Source organism: Muntiacus reevesi, chromosome 12, assembly GCF_963930625.1.
Source record: "Muntiacus reevesi chromosome 12, mMunRee1.1, whole genome shotgun sequence".
In the NCBI taxonomy this organism is placed as follows: domain Eukaryota; kingdom Metazoa; phylum Chordata; class Mammalia; order Artiodactyla; family Cervidae; genus Muntiacus; species Muntiacus reevesi.
In genome coordinates, this window is record NC_089260.1 from 24,183,156 (window position 1) to 24,206,813 (window position 23,658).

At 34.7% G+C, this 23,658-nt stretch overlaps 1 protein-coding gene across 1 annotated transcript in view; it reads right to left on the bottom strand.

The window, feature by feature from the left end:
* Positions 1 to 1,318: 1,318 nt before the first annotated feature.
* The window catches only part of EIF3E (eukaryotic translation initiation factor 3 subunit E), a 49,415-nt gene continuing 27,075 nt past the window's right edge, over positions 1,319 to 23,658 (bottom strand). The window contains exons 8-13 of the mRNA XM_065902709.1: positions 20,671 to 20,797; positions 19,428 to 19,529; positions 18,010 to 18,119; positions 2,961 to 3,063; positions 2,550 to 2,684; positions 1,319 to 1,497 (exon numbers count right to left, since the gene is read on the bottom strand). Coding sequence (XP_065758781.1) covers positions 1,459 to 1,497; positions 2,550 to 2,684; positions 2,961 to 3,063; positions 18,010 to 18,119; positions 19,428 to 19,529; positions 20,671 to 20,797 — 616 coding nt within the window. The 3' untranslated portion in view covers positions 1,319 to 1,458. The remainder of the gene's footprint in view (positions 1,498 to 2,549; positions 2,685 to 2,960; positions 3,064 to 18,009; positions 18,120 to 19,427; positions 19,530 to 20,670; positions 20,798 to 23,658) is intronic.

The following is a 23,658-nucleotide window of genomic DNA, read 5'->3' on the forward strand; positions in this document are numbered from 1 at the left end:
GCATTCTCACAACACTGGTTATAGATGAGTCAAAAATTAGCATTTAACTTACCCTCTTTGGGAATCCTCCCCTCTAGTTTCAGCACCTTTGCATTATAGTTTAGAAGAACCAATACCATACACCAGAGATGTGAAATCACAACACAAGCACCAGACCTGACCTGTGTTCTCCAAACTTAACTGTATGTTATCAGGTGTCAAATAAAAGAAAAATATGCATGTATCTTTATCTTTGTACCATTTGTTGAGAGCAGTTAACAGATATTTCTGTTATGTGACTGGGTTTTAGTTCAACAAAGTAGAAAATCAAACCATTTCTAGGTAAAGGAAACCGTATATAATTCTCGAATACTTTATATTTAACTCTGTGTGTGTATGTGTACACAGACACATGCACATCATATTCAATAAGGTAGTTATAAAATTCAGCTTACACTCCTATTTAAGTCTCTGTAGTAGCCTAGTGAGTGACTAAGGAGCCACTTTAACTAAGACATTAAGAAGTAGTGGCCTTATTTGTTAATAGCCCCAACTTGAGACAATCAAACTATTCTAAAAGAGGTACAGGTCAAACAATGTGGTACATTAATATCATGGAATACAACTTAGAAATAAAAAGAAACAAACTATAGACATACATGATAACATGGACAGATCTCAAGGGGATTATGAGTAGAAAAAGCTAACCTCAAAAAGTCATATACTGTTGCTATAACATTCTCATAATGACAAGATTATAGCTTCACTGTGGCTCAGATGGTAAAGAATCTGCCTTTAATGTGGGAGACCTGGGTTCCAACCCTGGGTCAGGAAAATCCCCTGGAGAAGGGGATGGCTATCCATTCCACTATTCTTTCCTGGAGAATTCCATGGACTAAGGAGCCTGGCAGGCTACAGTCCATGGGGTCACAAAGAGTCGGACACTACTGAGTAACTAACACTTTCATACAACAAAATTATAAAGAATACAGATTAGTGGTTGTCAGGGGTTAGAGCTGGTTGGAATAGGCATGACTCCAAAGGGGTAGCATGAGACCTTCCTGATGATGATGAAAGCTCTGTATCTTGACTGTAGAGATGGTAACACAAAAAGTGATAAAATGGCACAGAGTTATTCATACCACTGTACCAATGTCAATATCCTAGTTTTGATATTGGATTATAGTAATATACAAGGGAAAAATTGGGAAAAACTATATTTAGGTTGCATAAGACCTCTCGCCGCTATTTTTGCAACTTATTGGAAAACTATTGATATAATTATTCCAAAATGAAAGGTTAAAAAAAAAACAATCACACACTTATATACACAAAGAAATAAAATGAAACGGTCAATTTTATTCAAATTCTCCAAAATTTATACTAAATATGTTGTTTCTAAAAGGTTTCACCTTTATATAATGGTTTTATTATTTCACTTTTCCTTTAAAGCTTTTTCAATTTTCCTGTATAAGTTCTTCAATAGAAGCCAGAGTCCTGAGCTGCCCAGTTAGGAGCCTAAAATACACAAAGAGAAATCAACAGGGTGAAAAGAAATAATTTCTGAAAAGCCAACTTCGAAAAAAAAGTGACACTAGCATTTTTTTAGCCATACTTCTGCCAATCTATTCTCTACGACTTTAACAACTTCTGCAATTACTAAATGTGAGGTGTTTCAGAACAACGCAACAAAATACCATCTGATATAGTTTCTGACCAATTATAAGGTATAACAATGACAATATCACCAATATTATAACCCAAATCAATACAACTTGACCCTTAAGCATACAGAAATAACAACTACACAAGAGTTATTTTTCAGGCTCAGTTAATTCTACACTTGGATGGAATAGGCAAGGACAATAATGTTTAAAACTGAAGGACTATGCTAAGGAACCAACTCTGTTACTAAAACTTCAATCAGATGAGATCCTTGAATGCAGTTGTTTTCTAAAAACTTTCTACCCTCTAGCTGTAAGTAATCATAATGCCTGAAAAGTATTAGAGGTAGTTTGGAATCCCAAAATTTCACAGCTATTCAAATTCCTTTAATATCTAATATGTAGGATTTTTACCAAAAGTGGAAATCTATTTTTCTGACACTTATATATGAGTATCAGATAAAATCAAATTTTGTAAAATCAACACTAACAAATAATAAGATCAACATTTTTGCAGAAGCAGTTCTTTAGATTTAAAAGGAACACAAATTTCAAGCACTTGAAAGAGAGATAACACATGTAACTTATCATCTGCCAGTATCAAAATGATGTGTTGAAAACTCTAAGGAAATGAGATAATGAAGGCACACAGGAAGGGTAAAAGAAAAAAAAAAACCCAACTGTAATAAAACTAGGAACACATAATTTAATTTTTTTTGTTTTCTAACTAATGCATGAAACATCTAAGAAAAATCTTTTCAGTTTAGTGATTCTTAAATAAAATTACCCCCAAATACAAAATCAGATACAACCAAAATAAATCTGTTCTCAAATGATGCCCATGTAACAATTATATTAAATTACTTACTGCCAAATTCAAGACAACAAAAGATGTGTGGTTCTTACCTCTGACCTACTATTCTGATTAAGTTTCTTCTCAATATTCATGGCCAACATCTGGCTTCTAAATGAAAGGCTTTTGGTCTTTTCAATCACTTGCTGATAGGGTGAGACTGCATTGTTACCCATAACCACATGACCCTAAAATGAGACAGAAAAATTGGTCCTATAACGTTAACAACTGAGTTTCTCAAGTCGTAAGTATGACATCACAACCTAAATGTATGTTGCAAATATTTCTATGCACAGTACAGATGACAATATTCATCCAACAACAAAAAGGAGACTGCTGCTGCCTTAAAAAAAGAAACTATTATACAGTAAAACAAAAATTCTAGAATAAATGTCCTACAACTTCCCCCAAAGTATAATATAATCAGTAACTGATATCTAGTACATAGCACAGATAACACTCACTAATTTAGAATCAATCTTGGCATCCAGCCTTGCATTTCTAATCAAATTTACAATCCACCTTTCAGCTTCTTCTGGAGTCATGTTCAGTTTATCTGCCAACATGCTAATGAAAAAGAAAAAAGAAATAAAATGACATTAACTGAGTTAAAAACTTAGCTTTATATACACAGTCTTTGATCTATACTCTATATGGAAACTTAAGTACTTATGGGTCATCTTCTCTTAAGTATTATGACTCTTAAAACTGCACTGTTCATGTTCGTGCTATTTTCTTAAGCTGTTCACAATCTAGCTCGTTTCACCTAACAGATTTAAGGTTCTTGAAGGGAGGGCCCCATATTCTGTATTTACCCAAATCCTTCTAACTTCCATAAAAGTATCTTACTTAGTAGTGCTCCACTACTAATGATCTAAGGGAGAAAAATGTTGTATGATGTATGATGATTATAGACATTAAACCTATTACAAGGAGCATTAGTTATTAAGAACAATAAAATGCAGCACACAACTAAAATTCAGGGCTGCTGAACTTCATTTTCTTCTGCACAGTCTTGTGTCTGCACTGACACTGCACTTGCACTGTCTGCACCCTTGAACTGTACACTATAGATACCTAAATGGCCACTGAGTTTAGGGAAAAAGAGACATACATACACAGAGAAAACAGGAATGGAGGAGACAGGGGGAGAAGGAGAAAGATGACAGATACCAAGACCCTGATTTAAAGTCTTTGATGTCATCAACCAATTTGCATTTTCTAATCAATGATCAGAGGCCTCTTGAAAAAGAGGCCACTGCAGGGCTTAATTTACCAGGATTAATACAAACACAAGCCTTCATAGCAGGTAAGTCAGTCAGTCAAATAATGAAAGAGTATCTATGTATGTATGCATGTATAATATTTAAAAGGACAGTATACATATATGCATATACAGATGTTTAGACACAAATATTAACTCTTTCACTTGTCTTCAATGAAGATGTTATACACTTGCCAGATCTTCTAATATTATCACTACTTTAATGAAAAAACTAGAATATCAAAATTCTTAATCTGATAGCACTCCCAATTTTAAAGTATAACTTTTTAATACACTGGAAATCATATAGCTATCTAATTGCAGAGGTCTTAATCCAAAAGTAATCTATCAAGTTAACAAAAATACCTTTATGGGAATAATATAATCTGTGTTATCTCTATTTCATATTTACTGACAAAGAGAAGAATTTCATTCCAAATGTAAAAAGTTAGGCTATCATTAAAGTTACTGCTAAATCAATGAAGATAATCATTTAAAATTTATCCCTAAAATAAGTCTGAAGTTAAGAAACATCATGATGATGAGTATGAGCCAACTCAACCATAAAACTCCTTGGATTTACATGTGAAGTTCTGTTCTCTTTTTATGATCAATTTTGCCTTAAGTACACATTCTCAGCAAACAAAGAACATCAGTTCATGACTACTACTTCAATTTCATGATCAGGTTTCATTTTATTCTCTTTATCATTGTTCTCTAAGCAAACACTATTTTATTTATGTTACTAAAAAGAGGGAAGTGTGTCATTTTTTTGAAACAACCAGGCACTTTTTTGACTAGGAAAAATTCCTGCAGCTGCTGTTTCCTATGGCTTCTCAATAAACTCCCTGTTTTTCCTACTGGTACCTGACTTACTTTAGAAATGTGTACATTTCATTTTCTTCTGCACTGCTAAAGTAAGCAATTGCCTAATACTTTTAGATGAAGCTGCTACTCTAAAGGTAAAAAACATAGTTTCCAAAACATTATTTTATCAACTCCTGTAACAATTTCTCTTTTGTATGTCTCCTCCATTCCCCCAAAATACAACTCTTTAAAGTGAAGCCAAGACCATTTTACTCTAAAATGCACAAATGAAACAATCTGTACTAAATATATTAAAACTCCAATCTTCAAGATCTCCATATACCGCTTTTAAAAAACAGATATGTTGTTCCTAGTAGCTACTAACTGGGTATGGTCAGTTTTTAAAAGATTTTTAAAACTATAAATAAAGCTCTTTATGGAGGCTATTTACATAATTAAAATTATAATGAAACATTCAGGATTACTTTATTGGATACTATAAAGTGACTAAGAACTCAAGCAGAGTAACCAAGGCCTTGTAGTTGCATAATGTCTGCTGTGCTTAATCACTCAGTTGTGGCTGATTCTTTGCGACTCCATGGACTGTAGCCCTCCAGGAGTGGGTAGCCATTCCCTTCTCAAGCAGATATTCCCGATCCAGGGACCAAACCCAGGTCTCCTGCATTGCAGGCAGATTCTTTACCATCTGAGCCATTGAGAAGTCCTATCAATTATCTCTTTAACCACCGACTCTAACCGAAGTTCCCTACCAAACTCCTTTCATCTTGAAAGACTCTCCCCTCCACCAGCCACACTAAACCTCACTGTTCATTAATTATGACATGTTTTAAACCACTTCAGGGCCTTTGCAAATGTTGTGCCTTTTCTTTCAAAGGCTAATACACCTTTTTCTTCACTTAGCAATGTGTTACATGGGTATCAGAGAAAACAGTACCCTCACTGGCCTTCCAAGACACCTCTCCCAACCATTATATATCTGTTTAATGTTTTCACAATTCTCTGTTTTTTGCAGAGCATTCATAGGTAGTTTAGATGGTAAAGAATCCATGTGCAACTCAGGAGACCTAGGTTCGACCCCTGCGTTGGGAAGATCCCTTGGAGAAGGGAATGGCTACACACTCCAGTATTCTTGCCTGGAGAATCCCATGGTCAGAGGAGCCTGGCAGGTTCCAGTCCATGGGGTCGCAAAGAGCTCGACACAACTGAGCAGCGAACACTTTCACTTTCATAGAAAGTGTGAACTGAGTTGTGTAACTGAGTATCTGCTTTCATGACAGACTGTCCATGTAACCCAAGAGCATGCACCACAGCTCCCCTGTTCACGTCTATATATTCAGCGATTAGCACAATGCCCAGTAAAGAGGAAGCAATTAAAAAAAACTTACTGTCTGATTCCTACCCTAGTTACTAATCCAGCACAGGCTTTATGACTGTTTCATAATATTCTAACTAATCTGCCTCTTGAGTCTCACCTTATTATCTTACATAGTTGCCAGCTTAGTCCTAAAGCCCAACTACCAGCTTATTCCTAAATTCCTTTGAAAAATATGAGCCCTTCTACCAAAACAATAAAATTCAAACTTCCAAGTTTCATGGTTCTCTGCAATTTAGCTACAATCGAACTTTCAGCCTTCTTCCTCATGAATAACATAGCCCATCCAAACCAAACCAATTCTTTTTCTTTCCTGTCACTTATTCAACAAAATATGAATTGTGTTAGATGCTTGTGACAACATACAGTCTGTCTTCCACTTTTATAAAAGTTTAAAGCTGGGGCTGGGGAGTAGGGGACAAGCACCTAATCCTCCAAATATATAAACTATTTCAAGTGTAAGAAGGAAAAAGAGGAAGAAGCTATGTGAGTGTAAAAGGGTTTAACCAGTTCTAGTCTGGAGGTTTGGGGATAGTTTATGTATGGAAATATTTAATGTCAAGTTATAAAACAAAAGAAGACAATTTTATTCTGTATAATTCTACTCAGAATTTTCTATTCCTCTTCTTTCTTTACATACATATTCTAAGTCGTGTACTCCATCATGGCTGGAGCAATCTGAAAACATGCATCAAGACCCACAAACGTGTGCCTGCTCTGACTCATAATCCCACTTTGAGGATTTACTATTTTGCAATGTGCTTGTTGATCCTTTACTTATTAAATCAAGTCAAAGAAAAGTCTGAAATAAGTTCTGAGAAGTATTAGTAAATTACTGACACCCTCTCAGGTTATCTGGGCTTCCCTGGTGGGTCAGATGGTAAAGTGTCTGACTGCAAGGCTGGGGACCTGGGTTCGATTCCTCGGTCAGGAAGATCCCCTGGAGAAGGAAATGGCAACCCACTCCAGTACTCTTGCCTGGAAAATCCCATGGATGAAGGTGCCTGGTGGGCTACAGTCCATGGGGTTGTGAAGAGTCAGACATGACTGGGCGACTTGACTTCACTTCACTTCTCAGGTTATCTAGGCTACCAAACACTTTAAGAATAAGAGAACGTGGCAATAATCCAGTTTAAGTAACAGGAAAATACACACAGTAAAAGAAATTAAAATAACAGAGGGAAGTTCTCTAAGTCCACAATTCTCTTACATTTTGCTGATTTTATGGGGAAAAAAAAGTAAAGATTTAAAAATAAAAAATAAGTATCTTATTAAAGCTTGAAGACACAAAATCTTGCCTTTAGCTATCCTACATTGTGCTTATTCTATGTTATTTAAAATAATTCAGTTTATCAATTAAAAGACAAAATATTTCAAAAGGCAGAATTTCTTGGGAAAAAATCCTAATTCAATCTAAGCTTCAACTCAAAAATAACTTCCAGATTATTCAGATAACATTAAAATCTCAACCTTGTCTGCAGGTAGCTTAAGGAAGACATTTTAGGTTTAAAAACTTATATTTAAGACATGACACAATTTAAAACTCTGAGAAGAGAACATAGGCAAAATATTTCCTAACATAAACCATACTGTTTTCTTAGGTCAGTCTCCCAAGGCAATAAAAATTAAAGTAAACAAATGGAATGTAATCAAACACAACCTGTTGCATAGTAAAATAAACTAAACAAAAAGTCAACCTACTGACTATAAGAAAATACTTGCATATGATGTGACCGACAAAGACTTAATTTCCAAAATATACAAACAGCTCACATAACTAAATAACAACAGAAATACCTAATCAAAAAAAGGGCAGAAAACCTAAAACAGACATTTCTCTGAACACACACAGATAGCTAATAAGTGCTAATCATTAGGGAAATGCAAGTCAAAATTACAATGACCACCAGTCAGGATGGCCACCATTAAAAGTCTACAAACAAATAATGGAGATGGTGTGGAGAACAGGAACCCTCCCACACTGTTGATGGGAATGTAAATTGGTGCAACAACTGTAGAAAACAGTATGGAAGTTGCTTAAAAAACTAGAGTTGCCATATGACCCAGCAATCCCACTCCTGGAGATATAGCCAGACAAAAGCATAATTCAAAAAGATACATACACCCTCTTTGTTCATAGCAGCACACTATTCACAATAGCCAAGACATGGGAACAACCTAAATGCCCAACGATAGATGAACAGGTAAAGATGTGGTATATATACACAACAGAATACCATTCAGCCATAAAGCAGATTGTGAAATAATGCCATCTGCTGCAACACAGATGGACCTAGAGATATACTAAGTGAATTAAGTCAGAAAGAGAAACACAAATCCATATGATATAACTTATATGTGGAATCTAAAATATGACACAAATGAATTTATCTATGAAACAGACTCAAAGACAAAGAGAACAGACTTGTGGTTGCCAAAGAGGAGGAGGACTGGGGGAGGGATGGATTGGGAATATGGGATTAGCAGATGTAAACTATTAAATAGAGAATGGATAATCAACAAGGTCCTATTAAAAAAAAAAAGCACAGGGAACTATATTCAATATCCCATAATAACCCATAAAGGAAAGGAATATGAAAAGGAATATATATATATATATTTGTTGAATTTGTTACAATTATATATATATATAAATGAATCACTTTACTGTACAGAAATTAACACATTATAAATCAACTATACTTCAATAAAATAATACTGGAGTGGGTTGCCATTCCCTTCTCCAGGGGATCTTACCCACCCAGGAATTGAACCCTGGTCTCCTGCATTGGAGATGGATTCTTTACCGACTGAGCTATCAGGGAAGCCCATACAGAAATGAATCACTTTGCTGTATGGCAGAAATTAACACATTATAAATCAATTATACTTCAATAAAATAAAGATACATTAAATATTTTGTGTAAATCCCTTATTCACACCTTTTAGATGAAAAGCTCTCCTGCTCAAGTGACACAAGATACTCAACGTGTTTTTTTTTTAATGTGGATCATGTTATAAAGTCTTGAATTTGTTACAATATTGCTTCCTCCTTTATGTTTTGGTTTTTTGGCCCCAAGGGATGTCTGATTTTAGCTTCCCAACTAGGGATCAAACCACTGGACTGCCAGGGAAGTCCTCGAATATGTTAGGTAATACATAAAACCCCAAATGCATGTTTAGTCATTCAGTCATGTCCAACTCTTTGCAACTCCATGGACTGTAGCCCACCAGGCTCCTCTGTCCATGGAATTCTCCAGGCAAGAATACTGGAGTGGGTTGCCATGCCCTCCTCCAGGAGACCTTCCCAATACAGGGATTGAACCCAGGTCTCTCACATTGCAGGTGAATTCTTTACCATCTAAGCCACCAGGGAAGCCCAAAGCTCCAAACAGCCTTTCCCAAATCTTCAGAAAAAAGAACAAAGCTGGAGGCTTTACATTCCTTGATTTCAAACTATATCACAAAGCTACAGTAATCAAAAGAGTATGCTACTGGCATAAAAAGACACATAGATCAATGGAATAGAATAGAGAGCTCGAACTGAAGCATATATGGTAAATTAATTTATGACAAAGGAGGCAAGAATATACAATGGAAAAAGAACAGTCTCTTTCCAACAAATAGTGCTGGGGAAACTGGACAATTACATGCAAACAAATGAAACTGGACCAGTCCTCACTCCATATACAAAAATTAACTCAGAATGAATTAAAGACTTGAACATTAAGACTTGGAACTATAAAACTCCTTTTAAACACACACACACACAAGCAGTAAGTTCTTGATATCCATCATTGTGAGGATTTTTTACATCTGATACCAAAATAAATTCAAACACAAAGGTAACAAAAGCAAAAATAAACATCAAACTAAAAATAAAAAGCCCATGCACAGCAAGGGAAACTATCAACAAGATGAAAAGGTAACCTATCAAGTGGGAGAAAATATTGCAAACCACATATATAAAGGGTTAATACCCAAAATATAGAAAGAACACATATTAACAGTATCAAAAAAAGAAAAAAGAAAAACCAATTTGATTGAAAAATGGGCAGAGGACCTGAATATTTTTCCAAGGAAGACATACAGAGGGCTAAGAGGTACATGAAAACATGCTTGACATCACTAATCATCAGAGAAACACAAATCAAAACAATGAGATATCATCTCATACCTGTTAGAATGGTTATCATTAAAAAGGTAAGAAATTAAGTATTAGCAAGAATGTGGAGAAAGGGAAACTCTTGATGCAATGCTGGTAGTCAAATTGGTACAATCACTATGGAAGACACTAAATGGATTCTTTAAACAATTAAAAACAGAACCCAGCTAAAAATAGAACCCAGTATGACCCAGCTATTTCACTTAAATTTATCTGAAGGAAATGAAAATTCTAACTTGAAAAGATATAGGTAAACTCATGTTCACTGCAGCATTACTTATAATACCAAGCAACCTAAGTGGCCATCAATGGATGAATGAATAAAGACAATGTGATTACACACACAGTTATTTAACCATTAAAAAATTAAATTGTACTATTTGCAAGCTGAGGGCAGTATGCCAAGTGAATTAATCCAGACCAAAAAAAAAAAAAAAAAACACAAATACCATATGATCTCACTTATATGTGGACACTAAAACAAAACAAAAAATGCTCATAGATACAAAGAAGAGATGGGGGTGGATGGGACTGGATGAAGGGTCAAAAGGTACAAACTTCCAGTTATAAAATCAATAAGCCATGGAATATAATCTATAGCATGGGGACTACAGTTAACAGTAAATCTCATCACAAGAGAAAAAAATTGCAACTGTGTGTCAATGAACGTCAACTACACCTATTAAGGTGATCATTTCACAATATCCACAAATATCAAATCATTATGTCATACACCTAAAACTAATGTTCTGCTATATGTTAACTATATCTCAATTTTAAGAAAACTAGACAACAGCAAGTATCATTAATATCCTTAGTAAAATTAAAAACTGTGGAACTGCATTCATAAAATAAGAATAGAAAAAAAAAAAACAGAATGCTATAAAAAATATTCAGAAAAAGAAGAGTGACAGAGGTCTTTTGGAAACTGAAAAATAACATCAGAGACTATTTTTAATCTACAGAAGATTACTCTGGAAAAATCTCCCAAAGTATAGAAAACAAAGATAATGTGATGGAAAATAGAGAAATGATAAGAAAATTGGAAGTCTGATCCAGGAGGTCTAATACATGAATAACAGAAGTTCCAGAAAGAATAAACAATGAACATAAAGAAGAAACTGTTAAATAATTCTAATTCAAGAAAAATTCCCAGACCTAGAGGCCATGAGCTTCTGTCCAATATGAAGAGTTGATCTCCTTACTGGAGCCCATTATACAGAGTGAAGTAAGCCAGAAAGATAAAGAACATTACAGTGTACTAACACATATATACGGAATTTAGATAGATGGTAGCGATAACCCTATATGCAAAACAGAAAAAGAGACACAGAAGTACAGAACAGACTTTTGAACTCTGGGGGAGAACGTGAGGGTGGGATGTTTTGAAAGAACAGCATGTATATTATCTATGGTGAAACAGACCACCAGCCCAGGTGGGATGCATGAGTCAAGTGCTCGGGCCTGGTGTTCTGGGAGGACCCTTAGGAGTCGGGTGGAGAGGGAGGTGGGAGGTGGGATCGGGATAGGGAATACGTGTAACTATATGGCTGATTCATGTCAATGTATGACAAAACCCACTGAAATGTTGTGAAGTGATTGGCCTCCAACTAATAAAATAATATTTAAAAAAAAAAAAAAAAAGAAATAAAACCAGTCAATCCTAAAGGAAGTCAACCTCAACCTGAATATTCACTGGAAGGACTGAAGCTGAAGCTCCAACACTTTGTCCACCTGATGCCAAGAGCCAACTCATTAGAAAAGACCCTGATGCTGGGAAAGATGAAGGCAAAAGGTGAAGAGGGTGGCAGACGATAAGATGGTTAGAAAGCATCACTGACTCAATGGACATGAACTTGAGCAAACTCCAGGAGATAGTGGAAGACAGGGAAGTCTGGCATACTACAGTCCATAGGGTTGCAAAGAGTCGGACTAACTTAGCGACTAACAACAACAGTAAATATGAAAAATTAAAACAGACCTACAGAAAGGTGTATCACTGTAAAATTTCAGACAATGGGCACCAAAAACCCTCCTCCCTCCCCACTGCTAGAGAGGAAAACAAAACTCCTGTATGAAAGATGCTGCTGCTGCTGCTAAGTCACTTAGTTGTGTCCGACTCTGTGCACCCCACAGACGGCAGACCATCAGGCTCCCCCGTCCCTGGGATTCTCCAGGCAAGAACGCTGGAGTGGGTTGCCATTTCCTTCTCCAGTGCATGAAAGTGCAAAGTGAAAGTGAAGTCGCTCAGTTGTGTCCAACTCTTAGCAACCCCATGGACTGCAGCCTACCAGTCTCCTCCATCCATGGGATTTTCCAGGCAAAGAGTACTGGAGTGGGTTGTCACTGCCTTCTCTGGTATAAAAGATGAGGAATTAAAAAAATAAAAAAGTCTTCTGACCTCTACAAAACATTCTGGAGTAGTTTTCAAATGAGAGTACCATGCCTAGCAATACCACTACTCAAGTATGAAAGTAAAACACAGAATTTCAGATGTGAAAAAAGTTTACCTTCAAAGTACCCTACCTTCTAAAGCCACTAAAGAATATGCTTTACCAAGTAAGATAATAAAGGAAGGCATAATACTATGCCCAAGTCCAGATTTTTTTGAGGAAGATAAAACTGATAGAATAATCGATTTTGAAAAGAGATTTATAAACTGGCAAAGAGTCTGAAGCAGAATTAATGAAAAAGTCATTAAGGAAAACAACAAAGCAAATGGTGGGAAAGTGGCAATTATCAATTCCAGAGAAAACAAAATACTGAATACTAGATAAACATACTACAAATCTACCTTATTTGAAACAAGGTGCTAAATTAACTCAGCACAAGTTCAGACACTAATACACAATTAATAAAAGATTAAAGAGTTGAGAAAAAGTCCCATAAACAAGTAATAATCTCAAATACAATAGGGATGGCATTTCAAATAAGTGGGAGAAAACAGCTTTTCAATAAATCATGTTGGTTATTTTGGGGACAGGGAGAGGAGCTACTTTCTATTTCCAAATAAGTCCTTGATGGATTCAAACAGAAGAAATAAAGTCACAGAGGTCCTAGAAGAAAATAGGTGAATCGCATATAAACCTATTATGAGAAAGAACTTTTAAATAAAATACAGTCAGTACCATAGGAAAAGCTTAGTAATAACTGACTAAATAAATATGCAAATCATTCCTTTGGCATGTGTGTGCATGCTCAGACACATCCAACTCTCTGTGACACCATGGATTAGCCCAGTAGGCTCCTCTGTCCATGGAATCTTTCAAGCAAGAATGTTGGGAGTGGGTTGCTATCTCCTAATTCAGGTGATCTTCCTGACCCAGAGAGCTTCCTGACCCTGTGTCTCCTGCATTGGCAAGCAAATTCTTTAATACTTTGCCACCTGGGAAGCCTTCATTCCTTTGGGGCAGAGGGGAAAAAAACAGAATTCTAAGTGCAATTTTAAGGCATGAAAAAAATTTATTTTATCCTCTATTCAATTTCATTAGTAAAACATATCCATAACTCTGAGCAAAAAATCAGATACTTTTCTTCTTTCTGGGAAGGCATTAAGATCAGTCATCCCACCTAAGAACATAAGGTATATAAATATAATCTAGAGAACCAATTAGGCTTTCATCAACTCTAGGCTGATTGTCTATCAGGTTTTCAATGACTAATCTTTTTGACAGTCTCCTTTTTCTGAACCCTTCCATAGCCCTTACCCTGATGTATTTTAACCAATAAAGATTTGGGGTCCAGAATTGCAGAAGCTTATCAATTACCTGTTTCATAACCTGGCTTTCCAAATTTTAGTTGATAAGCAATTTATTTAAAAAAATACTGACTTAAGCCATTAAGTTATGGGAAATCTCTGGCCTGTTTTCCACTGAAGACTGTGGCTAACTATTTTATATATCCAAAGAGCTCCAGTCTCTTATAAGGATATCCTATGACAAGTAATTAAAAAGTAAGCATTAAGTGTAAACTGTATTTAACTGTAAGATTAGGAGGAAATAGGAGAAAAAAAAACAGGAGAAAACTGAGAAATGAAATGCTCTGTACGACAAATGAAAATTCTCACTGAATCTACCAACATCTCATATGGTCAAAAATGACACTATATTACTTGACAATTAACACAGAAATACAATGATAATGGCTGTTAAAAATAATCTCCATCTGGAAACACACCTTTTATCTCTAATATCAAAGTATAATTAAGTATAAATTGCTATATGGTAATAAAGCCTTTAAGAAAAATATTAAGATCTCAAATGTTACTGAATAAAATAAGCAAAGTGGAATGACTTCATAACTTAAATGCAAGAGCAGTTGGCAAATACATACTTTTGTGAAAAGCCAAAACTAACCCCCATAGGGAAATTATATTAATGTATGCTCCAACATGTTTATCATACACATTCAAAATATTACTTCCATACTTTGTTTTTTATCTACAACTGAAAACTGGTCCAAGAATTATTCCAGAACAGCTTTTAAATTTCAGACACACCATATCTGATAAACTATTCAGCTATACTAAATTAAATCCCACCACAGTAATCTTTTTTGACAGATATTGCATACTTCATGGTAAACAGATTTGTAACTTATCCTATAAATCTATAGGGCTGTGTATAAACTGATAAAAACATTCTTAATACGCATTTTTATAAAGATAAGACTATCACATGTGCCATTTAGTGAAGAATCCTATCAACAGAGAATGTTCCAAATCACAAATGGAAAAGGGTTATTTAATAAACAACCACGGGTTTTATAATGCTGAATAGCATGATATGTGTCCACTAGAGGAAAGAAAGGAAGACAGAGACAAATCCTTCCCCCTAGCCCTAAAAAAGATCAAATGTCAAATACTACATTAATTAGAAGCAGAGATAGGCCAGCGTAAACTAGTAAATGGAGTGATCTGTCATAATTAGTATATTATGGAAGAGTCTATTCTTAGTATATGATGGAAGATATTTTAGAGAGCTATCAGGGTTCAGTGAAACTTCAATCCAAATTACTTCTCTGACTTTTCTGTATACAAATTATGTCCATGTTATTCTAATTACTCTGTATTTGTCTTCAAAATGCCTATCCTAATTATAATCTTATCTTTATTTAACATCTGTTTCTTCCTCTGGATTTTAAGCTCTGAGGCTGTGTTCTCTACTTTCTATCCAGTGCCTGGCACTCATTCACATGTGTAATATTTTTTTCTTTCAAAAACTGTTACAGTTAAACTGCTCTTAACTAATTAGATCATAATCCGTATCATATGCATTTATCCTCTTCAGAAAGAAGAGGACTACCTTGAACACTACTTTTTAAAAAGTTTTGCACATCCTTTAAATGACAAAATTACAGAAATGGCAAAGAGATGAGTGGTTGCCAAGGGTTCATAAGGGGCGAGAGGGAAGTGGGTATGGGTAGAAAAGAGCAATCTGAGGAATTTGTGTGGTGTCAGAAATGTTCTATATCTGAATGTATCAACATCAATAGGGTGGTTGTGGTATTTTACTATGGTTCACCAAATGTTACCATTGAAGGAAACTGTAAAGGGCACAGAGGATTTCCTCATTAATTGCTACATCAGAATTATTGAGAGGAGCTCTGAAAATTACAGGTGCTGAGATCTGCCCCTTCCCATTCTGAGAATGCTTTAATTTTTTAGGGGTTGGACCTGGGAAGTTTTAAACCAGATTCTCAAGTCTTCATCCCAGAGATTCTGATTCAGAAGGTCTGTGGTAAAGCCAGAAAAATCCATTCTTAAGTTTAAGTTATTGGTGGTTTTTTAAGTTCTCCAGATGATTCTGATGTATAGCTAGGTTTAAAAACCTTTGAACTAGAGAACAATAATTTTTTGTATGTACTGTATGAATGTAAACAATAGCTAGTTTGGTCATTATCATGGATTCCAAGTCCCTGGTGTCTAACTGAAGATATTTGCTGTATTTATAAAAGCCCAACTTAGATGCTTAACATTACTTTCAGTCATATTTCTAACCCCTTAAAGCAGTTCTAAAAACATGAAGAAGCCTAGGCCACTGGAATGAGTCCTACTGGTCCCCATACTCTCCGGTACCACCCCCCAACCTTACAATCTGAGATATCACTGTTGCACTAAGAAGAACTATTTATTCACATGAAGCTGTACTTTATTACACTTGTCCTCTACCCTGTTAATTCACTGCATGCTAAAAACATTAAATCACTCATTTTTCAATCCATTACCCTAGCAGGCTATCACTATGTGCCTAAAAAAATTTTGTGACCTGATGCAATGGTTCTCAATCTTGGATGTGCTTTGGAATAATCACCCTAGCGGGAACAGTAAAGTAGCCCTATTTAGTGTAACACAGAAGCCCTACACAGCATAACACAGAAAATTGGATTCAGAAAGTTTGTGGTGGCTTCAGAGAATCTATATTTGTAAGATAAAAAACAAAACTCTACAGATTCTGGACAAAAAAATTAAACACTGTCTCATGGTTTTTCCCATCTTTATCCTCTGGCTGAAATGATACACTAATGACAAATTAGTCTAAATCGGCTATTTCTAAAAATATCAATTGCTCACAATGAAAAAGAAAGCATTTATAACCAGGGTCAAGACAATGAATGTCAGAGAACTATTAGCTCAGAATCTTGTATTCAGTAAGCTCTAAGCTGCTTAACGTCTCTGAGCCTTCAGTTTCTCAGCTATAAAGGGGGAGCTACAAAACAAAGGAGTTGTACTGAATAAGTGTTTCATAAAACTGGGTTTCCAGAGTCAGTTATATGGTTCCACTGAGTCAGGAGGAAAGCTGAACAGAAGTACAGGCAAAACAAGGGCAAAGGGCTCGTCCTTTATCTGCTTGTGCATATACATAAGTATGTATACTTACATAGATAATACTGCATTTCATGACTAATGACTGTTAGGAATTTCAATGTATTCCTTAAGGGAACTAGATCGGGAACCAGATTTTTAAAATTACATCAGTATGTCTGCTAGCTATAATAAAGTACTAAACAAGGTCAAAGCTTCAACTCCCAAAGGAAAAGACCCATGTTCACACTATAATTCTAACTCTGAATAACCACTTCAATGACAACCCACTAAAATAAGGCAAGCAAGAATGGATGACTTAGTGAAAACAAAAGGCACTAAAGAACAACTTTGGTGTACATACAATGCCTAAGAGGCAAACATTAACGTAGGAAGTTTTTAAACATTTAAGGAGCATTTACTGTTTGACTTCATCTGTGGTCAAGGGGCACTGCTATTTTTCAAATTCTAATACATAAAATCAGTTTCTAATAAGCTTTGTAAGTTTCACAATTTTTTTCCCAACAATTTCCTCACACAACAGAGAAAATTTCAACTGAAATTCTCCATAACTTTTCCATGTTTCAACATTTTAGGATGTCACAGGAGTTTACTATGAGAATTCAAATATATAATTAAATAAAATAAATTCAATTAACTAAAATAATTACCAAATGTGGTCTTTTCAACAGCATTTCCAAATTACTAAGGACTAATTCCTTAAGTGAACTCCTGCTGAAAACCATTCTAAAACTGGTCATTGCTCTTTTCTCCCTATGTAACGGTATAATAGTTTCTCTTAAAAGGTAACTCTCTGACAATCATAATACTGCCTTGAAGTAACTTTCAATAATCATGCTTTACCACACATATGGAAAATAAGAAGGATCTGAAGCATCCCAGAATTCAAACAAAAGTTAGGATTTTTAATAAATCACTATGACATTTCCTTTTTCTACTACAGCACAGAGAAATAAAATAGAAATACAATTAACTGGAATCCTAGTAAGTGTAACTTTACAATAAAGGAAAGCTTATAGGAATTTACAAGTAGAAAGTATAGATTAAATCAGTATTCTTACTTAATGCTGATACACTGATGGATGCGACAAAAAGTCTCAAATATGAAGAGACGGGCATTTTCAATGAAATCCTCAAGACAAGCCACTAAGAAGAAATCATTCACTAGCACCTATATGAATAAAATATAAGAGGAAAAAATTATTAAGTGCCAATGAGCAATTTTAAAAATTTGTCTCAAATACGTTCTTTGTTCTTTACTCATTATCCCATTCACTACAACTCTTTCATCTAATATCACAGGTTCTACTTCATAGCACTTTTTAGAACACTATATTCAAGTCTCTAACAATGCAAAGAAGATGAAGCTACAAGAAAAAGAGTTAAGAACTACAATGTTTCCTAGTCCAACTGATGACCTAAACAACCTTATGACAAAGTAGCTTTGTCCTGTCATTAACTTATATAAATGCTCTGTAAATAATGTATTTCCAGCTTTTTAAAGTAGATATGGACTAAAGATATGCATACTTCTCTGATAACAAGTAGACCAGAAACCCACAGGAGAAAAAAATTCAAAGGGTGACACCTATTTCACAGATGTATCATAATTAAAAGAGAATATTTTAATTTCAAGAATAGCAACCAAGTGCCCCACTGCCTGGCACAGCATAGATACGTAGTATTACAATAAACACCAATATTTAATAATGTCACATTTGATTGCATGTACACAAGTTATTACACCACATATACACAAGTTGTTACAAATTTTGTTCAATGTTTGAAAATCATCTCTAAAGGTATACTTATGTAATTTTCTTTTCCTTAGACAAATAAGATCTTAATCCTTCAACAAACTCTTCCCCTTTCTGGGCTAGTAATTGTGTTCAAAAATGAAACCAAGAGCTAACAATTGACAGATTTGGTAAATGCATTTAACAGGTAATTCTTAGTTTTTCAAAACTTGCAAACCAACTTACTAAAGAAAAAGACTGTAAGCCCAACTCTTTTGGATGCTCTGACAGTACCTTAGTTTCTGCTAGCTAACAGAAGACAGTTTAAAATTCACTCTTAGCTTGACTGATTTATAGCAAATGTTAAAATACAATCATAAGAAAAATTTTAAATTAGGCCTGATTATGTAATAAGCTGGAATCACAACTGTGATGTAAAACTTGATATAATCTGCCTATACATATAAAGCATTTCACGTATCTATTCATTCAGGATAAAACATGAAATTATGCGTGAATTTATAAAGTGCTTAATGTTTTAACCAACTGTTAACAAAAAGGATAGACACATAGTAATAACATTAAAAATGTCTTCAACCCAATACATTTCTAAACGGTGTGCCATCTTAAGATTAATAAATATTTCTGACATAATTAATAAAACCTAACCCTGTTAGGTTAATTCTTATAATACCTCCAAATTAAAGAATTATTATTAATTTGTAGCAAAAATTTATACTTACTGATTCACATTCCCTTAGCTTTTTCTGAGCCCCATCAAAGTCAAAATTGACATATAAGCATTCAACAAATTCTGTAATTGGGTCTTTATATGTGTAAGACTCCTGTAAAATTAAGTCAAAGGTTAAGTTGGACTTGATTCAACACTGTTTAGTAGTAGGCTGCCCCCAATCTTCCTATTTTCTCCTCTCTTACCATTAGTTTCTAACAAATTACCAAGTACTATCTTCTCAAAGCAATTGCTCATATCCTAATTCAAGGCCACTTGACTTTATAATCTTAACTTTATAATGCCTTCTAAACCAAGTTCTCTAAATGGTCATCCTAGAACCATTCCAAAAGCTTTCAAATTCCTCTACTGCCAAAAGTCTCCCTTAGTCAATAAACAGTGATGAACATCTCCAAGTAAAAGTGTATTCATATTCTGATGAATAAAACTGCCTTTTTCTATCTAAATTATTCTTAGATAAAATAAATATTTAAGTTCTTTTTGAACCCACAGTTAGTTTTTGTCGAGAAATTCACTAAAAACCAAGCAGTAGTGCTATAGCTTTTGCACAACATGGGTACTATTAAAATTATGTAAAGATTAACTACTCTGGTATTATGTAGGTAGTGCCCTTCAAAAAAAAATTCCAGGCTCCATATCTCCTTTACTCTTTGCAGTAAGAGCAACACTAATACACAATGTATATTAAGTATCCAGCTAGCAGAAAGCAGTATTCATTCATGCCACATCTACCATAAATATATCTTGAACTGAAAGGCAGTGTATTTGGCAGCCCCATTTGGGGCTCTTTTCATATATTTTTAAAGATTTTTACCCTACCAACAGGGGCTTCCCTGATAGCTCAGTTGCTAAAGAATCTGCCTGCGATACAGGAGACTCCAGTTCAATTCCTGGATTGGGAAGATCCTCTGGAGAAGGGATAGACTACCCATCCCAGTATTCTTGGGTTTCCCTTGTGGCTCAGCTGGTAAAGAATCTGCCTGCAATGTGGGAGACCTGGGTTCAATCCCTGGGTTGGAAAGATCCCCTGAAGAGTGGAAAGGCCACCCACTCCAGTATTCTGGCGTGGAGAATTTCATGGACTGTATAGTCCATGGGGTTTCGAAGAGTCGGACACGACTGAGCGACTTTCACTTTCACTTTTTTCATCCTAAGACCTAAGAGTCCTACTTCTTCAAGAAAAAGAGGTTAAAGTTTAGGCACATTTTAAAAATCAATAAGATTTTAGTTTTTACCTGTTGAATAACTTTGACCAGATCTTTTAGCACCTGCCGGCGTTTTCGAACATCTTTGTTTGTTATGACTGCTGTGGTCAAATAGCGAAGAATATGTGGACACATCGTTTGAATTGCATTAAGATACCTAAATAAAAATATGAAATTTACTTAATAACTTATCCAGTTTTTCTAGATCTATAATCATCTGTGATTTAAAGAAAACACTTGAGCAGCCCATCAGACTGCACTGTTTCAGTAACCAAGGGTTGTAAAAAATTACAAGTAAGTATTATTAGGGCCATTTTCACCAAGAAAAAGTTTAAATGGTAAGAATGCCAGCTGGTATTTCTCAATTTGGAGTGAGATAAGAGACTCAAGAGGTAAATAATTCTATTACCACTGCTGAGTAAAAGGATTTTTAAAGGCCCTTATACAAGCCATCAGTCTGTTTCAAAAGATTTCATTTACCTGTAAGAACAAATGTGAGAAAAGTTATGTGCAAAACACTCCTCGTAATTAAGAGAATCAGGCGCTTACACAAATTAAATTAAAAAAATTAACTTCAGGGGATGGAAGACTGGAAACTATTCTGATGATCAGCAGTTGACCACCCTTGGTCATTTGGTGCTTATCCTGTATTTCCTGCTCAATTTCCTCTTAAAGCTCCCTAATTTTTATCCAGTAAGAACCTCTGAGCACCAGGTTGAAAATATTTATCAATAAAGTCCATTTCTCTGAGTTGAATCTTCAAGCTCCAAAGTACCCATTCAGCTCTATCTCCCAGCACACCACTGACTGCCTCCTGCTTTCCTCACTTCTTATAGCTCACTCCACATGAACTGCTCTCCCAAACATATCCCCCTGAAAGTCTAAATTCTAGTCATTCTTCAAGATCCAGCAGGGAAACCTTATCTCCCAAGTTCTCCCAGACTATAATGTTAATAAATCTCTATATTTTGTCATATTGTAGATACCCCATAAAATGTTGTTTGAACTCATCAGAGGACCCTAGAATCTGATAATAACCTAACATTTAGATAAAATCTAGTTCCACTTAGTCCTCTTTAAATTCCCTCTAAACAAGGCAAGGTATAAAAATAACCCACATTAACTCAAGAACAAAACAATTTCTAAGAAAAGATAACTAAATAAATCAGCTAAAAGCTTCATTATCTGAAAAATTAAGTCTGAGTTTTAGGCAGAAAATTTTAAATGCAATGTTCGTTATTCAGCACAAGTGACTGCCTCAATACTCTTACCAGAGAGATGGTGTATAGGAGACCATGATTGGTTTTCTTAATCAGATTTGAAGTAGGTAGTTTTAGTATACATTTATGGAACTCATTCATAGATTTATTCATACAAGATTAAAATTTATTTTTTTAACTTATCCTTTCTTTATATTATTGCATTATGTATAACTTCACTGTTTTTATTGGAAAATGATGTCCTTAAGAAATCATCTCTCTCTATGTGAGTATATAGCAGGATTAGAAAATTATTGTGAAGGGCCAGATAATGAATATTTTAGGTTTTTCAAGTCAAGAGGCAAGACTCAGAATATTAATCAAGCACCTATATAAAAATAAAACAAATTTTAAAAATATTTTATTATAGAAACTCAAAATATAATCGTTGACTACAAATATTTACAATTCAAGTCTACCAATTAAAAACAGTAAAATTCCCTTAATAGGGTAACTTTGCTTAATTGGGTTCAAATTTAGAGATCCCTATGAAAATTTATTACAAATGTTTATTTTTTAATGCTAATCTGCAACAAGATTTTACTTACATATTTAACTCCTGACAATGATTTTTCAATGTATGCAGGTACTACCAAACATTGGTATCAATGATAAGACTTTAATTTAGCATATTTATCACTTGGGGAAGGCTTTTATAGAATTCTGGTAAGATCTTTTGATATTGACTTTTAGCTATCATTACATTGCAAATAAATCATTTCAATTGCACAGTTAGACGGATTTTCATACACAGAAACTTCCTCTGTACTTACAATGAGATCTGAAACTTTTTGGAAATGTAACTTGAGCTTAAAAAATGTGTCTGCTACAAATCTGTGTGGGAATGAAGGTCTCATTTCTTCTTTAAACTTTTGAAAGAACAGGAAAGGTTAAAGCAGCTAGACATTACTTAGGATTCATGCTATGTTACTCATCATCAAATGCCTGCTGCAGTGTAAGTCTGCATGTAAGTACTGTTCAGATTTGTAATTTCAGGTTGAATTAAGAAACATTAAGTCTACAGCAATATTTAACTTCCAGAGTCATTCAGGGCTTGCTCATAGTGGTTGAGGAAAATTTTTTGTTTAGGAAAATTTCCATCTTACTCCAACCTAGAAAAAGTCACAATAAAAGTTTTGCCACCGCAAAACCATTTTATCATTGTGGTACTAGGGAAAGTCAAGATATTCTATCGATCAAACAAAAATTCAGGGACCAAGAACAGTTAAGCCCACAAGAGAAAATGAAGTTCACTGCTGATGCTAATGGTTTAATAATACACCATGGATTCAGGAATCTTCCACAAAATACATGGAAATGTATAGTGCAATGGATAACTATAGGCTTTCAACACCTCACATTTTCACAAGCTTTGTAAATTTGTCCAATAAGAAGCAATTTTCTCCCCTACATATATTTGCCACCAATATTTTTAACACAGTTTAGCAGATTCCACTTCAGGTTGTACTCAAATAGTCTTTTCTTAACTCTGAAAATATTTTCAACTGTAGTTGTTCCACAAACTATTCATAAAGGCATGTTCTTCAGACACTTCAAATCCAACAGTGATTCCTCAAACCAACAACTAGCCATATTGATAAACATCTATCAACAGAATCTAAGAAATCACTAAAAAATCATATACTTTATTTTTTAATTGACTACTGATGTGATGCTTCCAATATCTTCAATTCTAAGGAACAGTTCTCAGTACAAGGCTGTAAGTTTTAAACAAATTCTTTTTTTCTGGACGTACTTT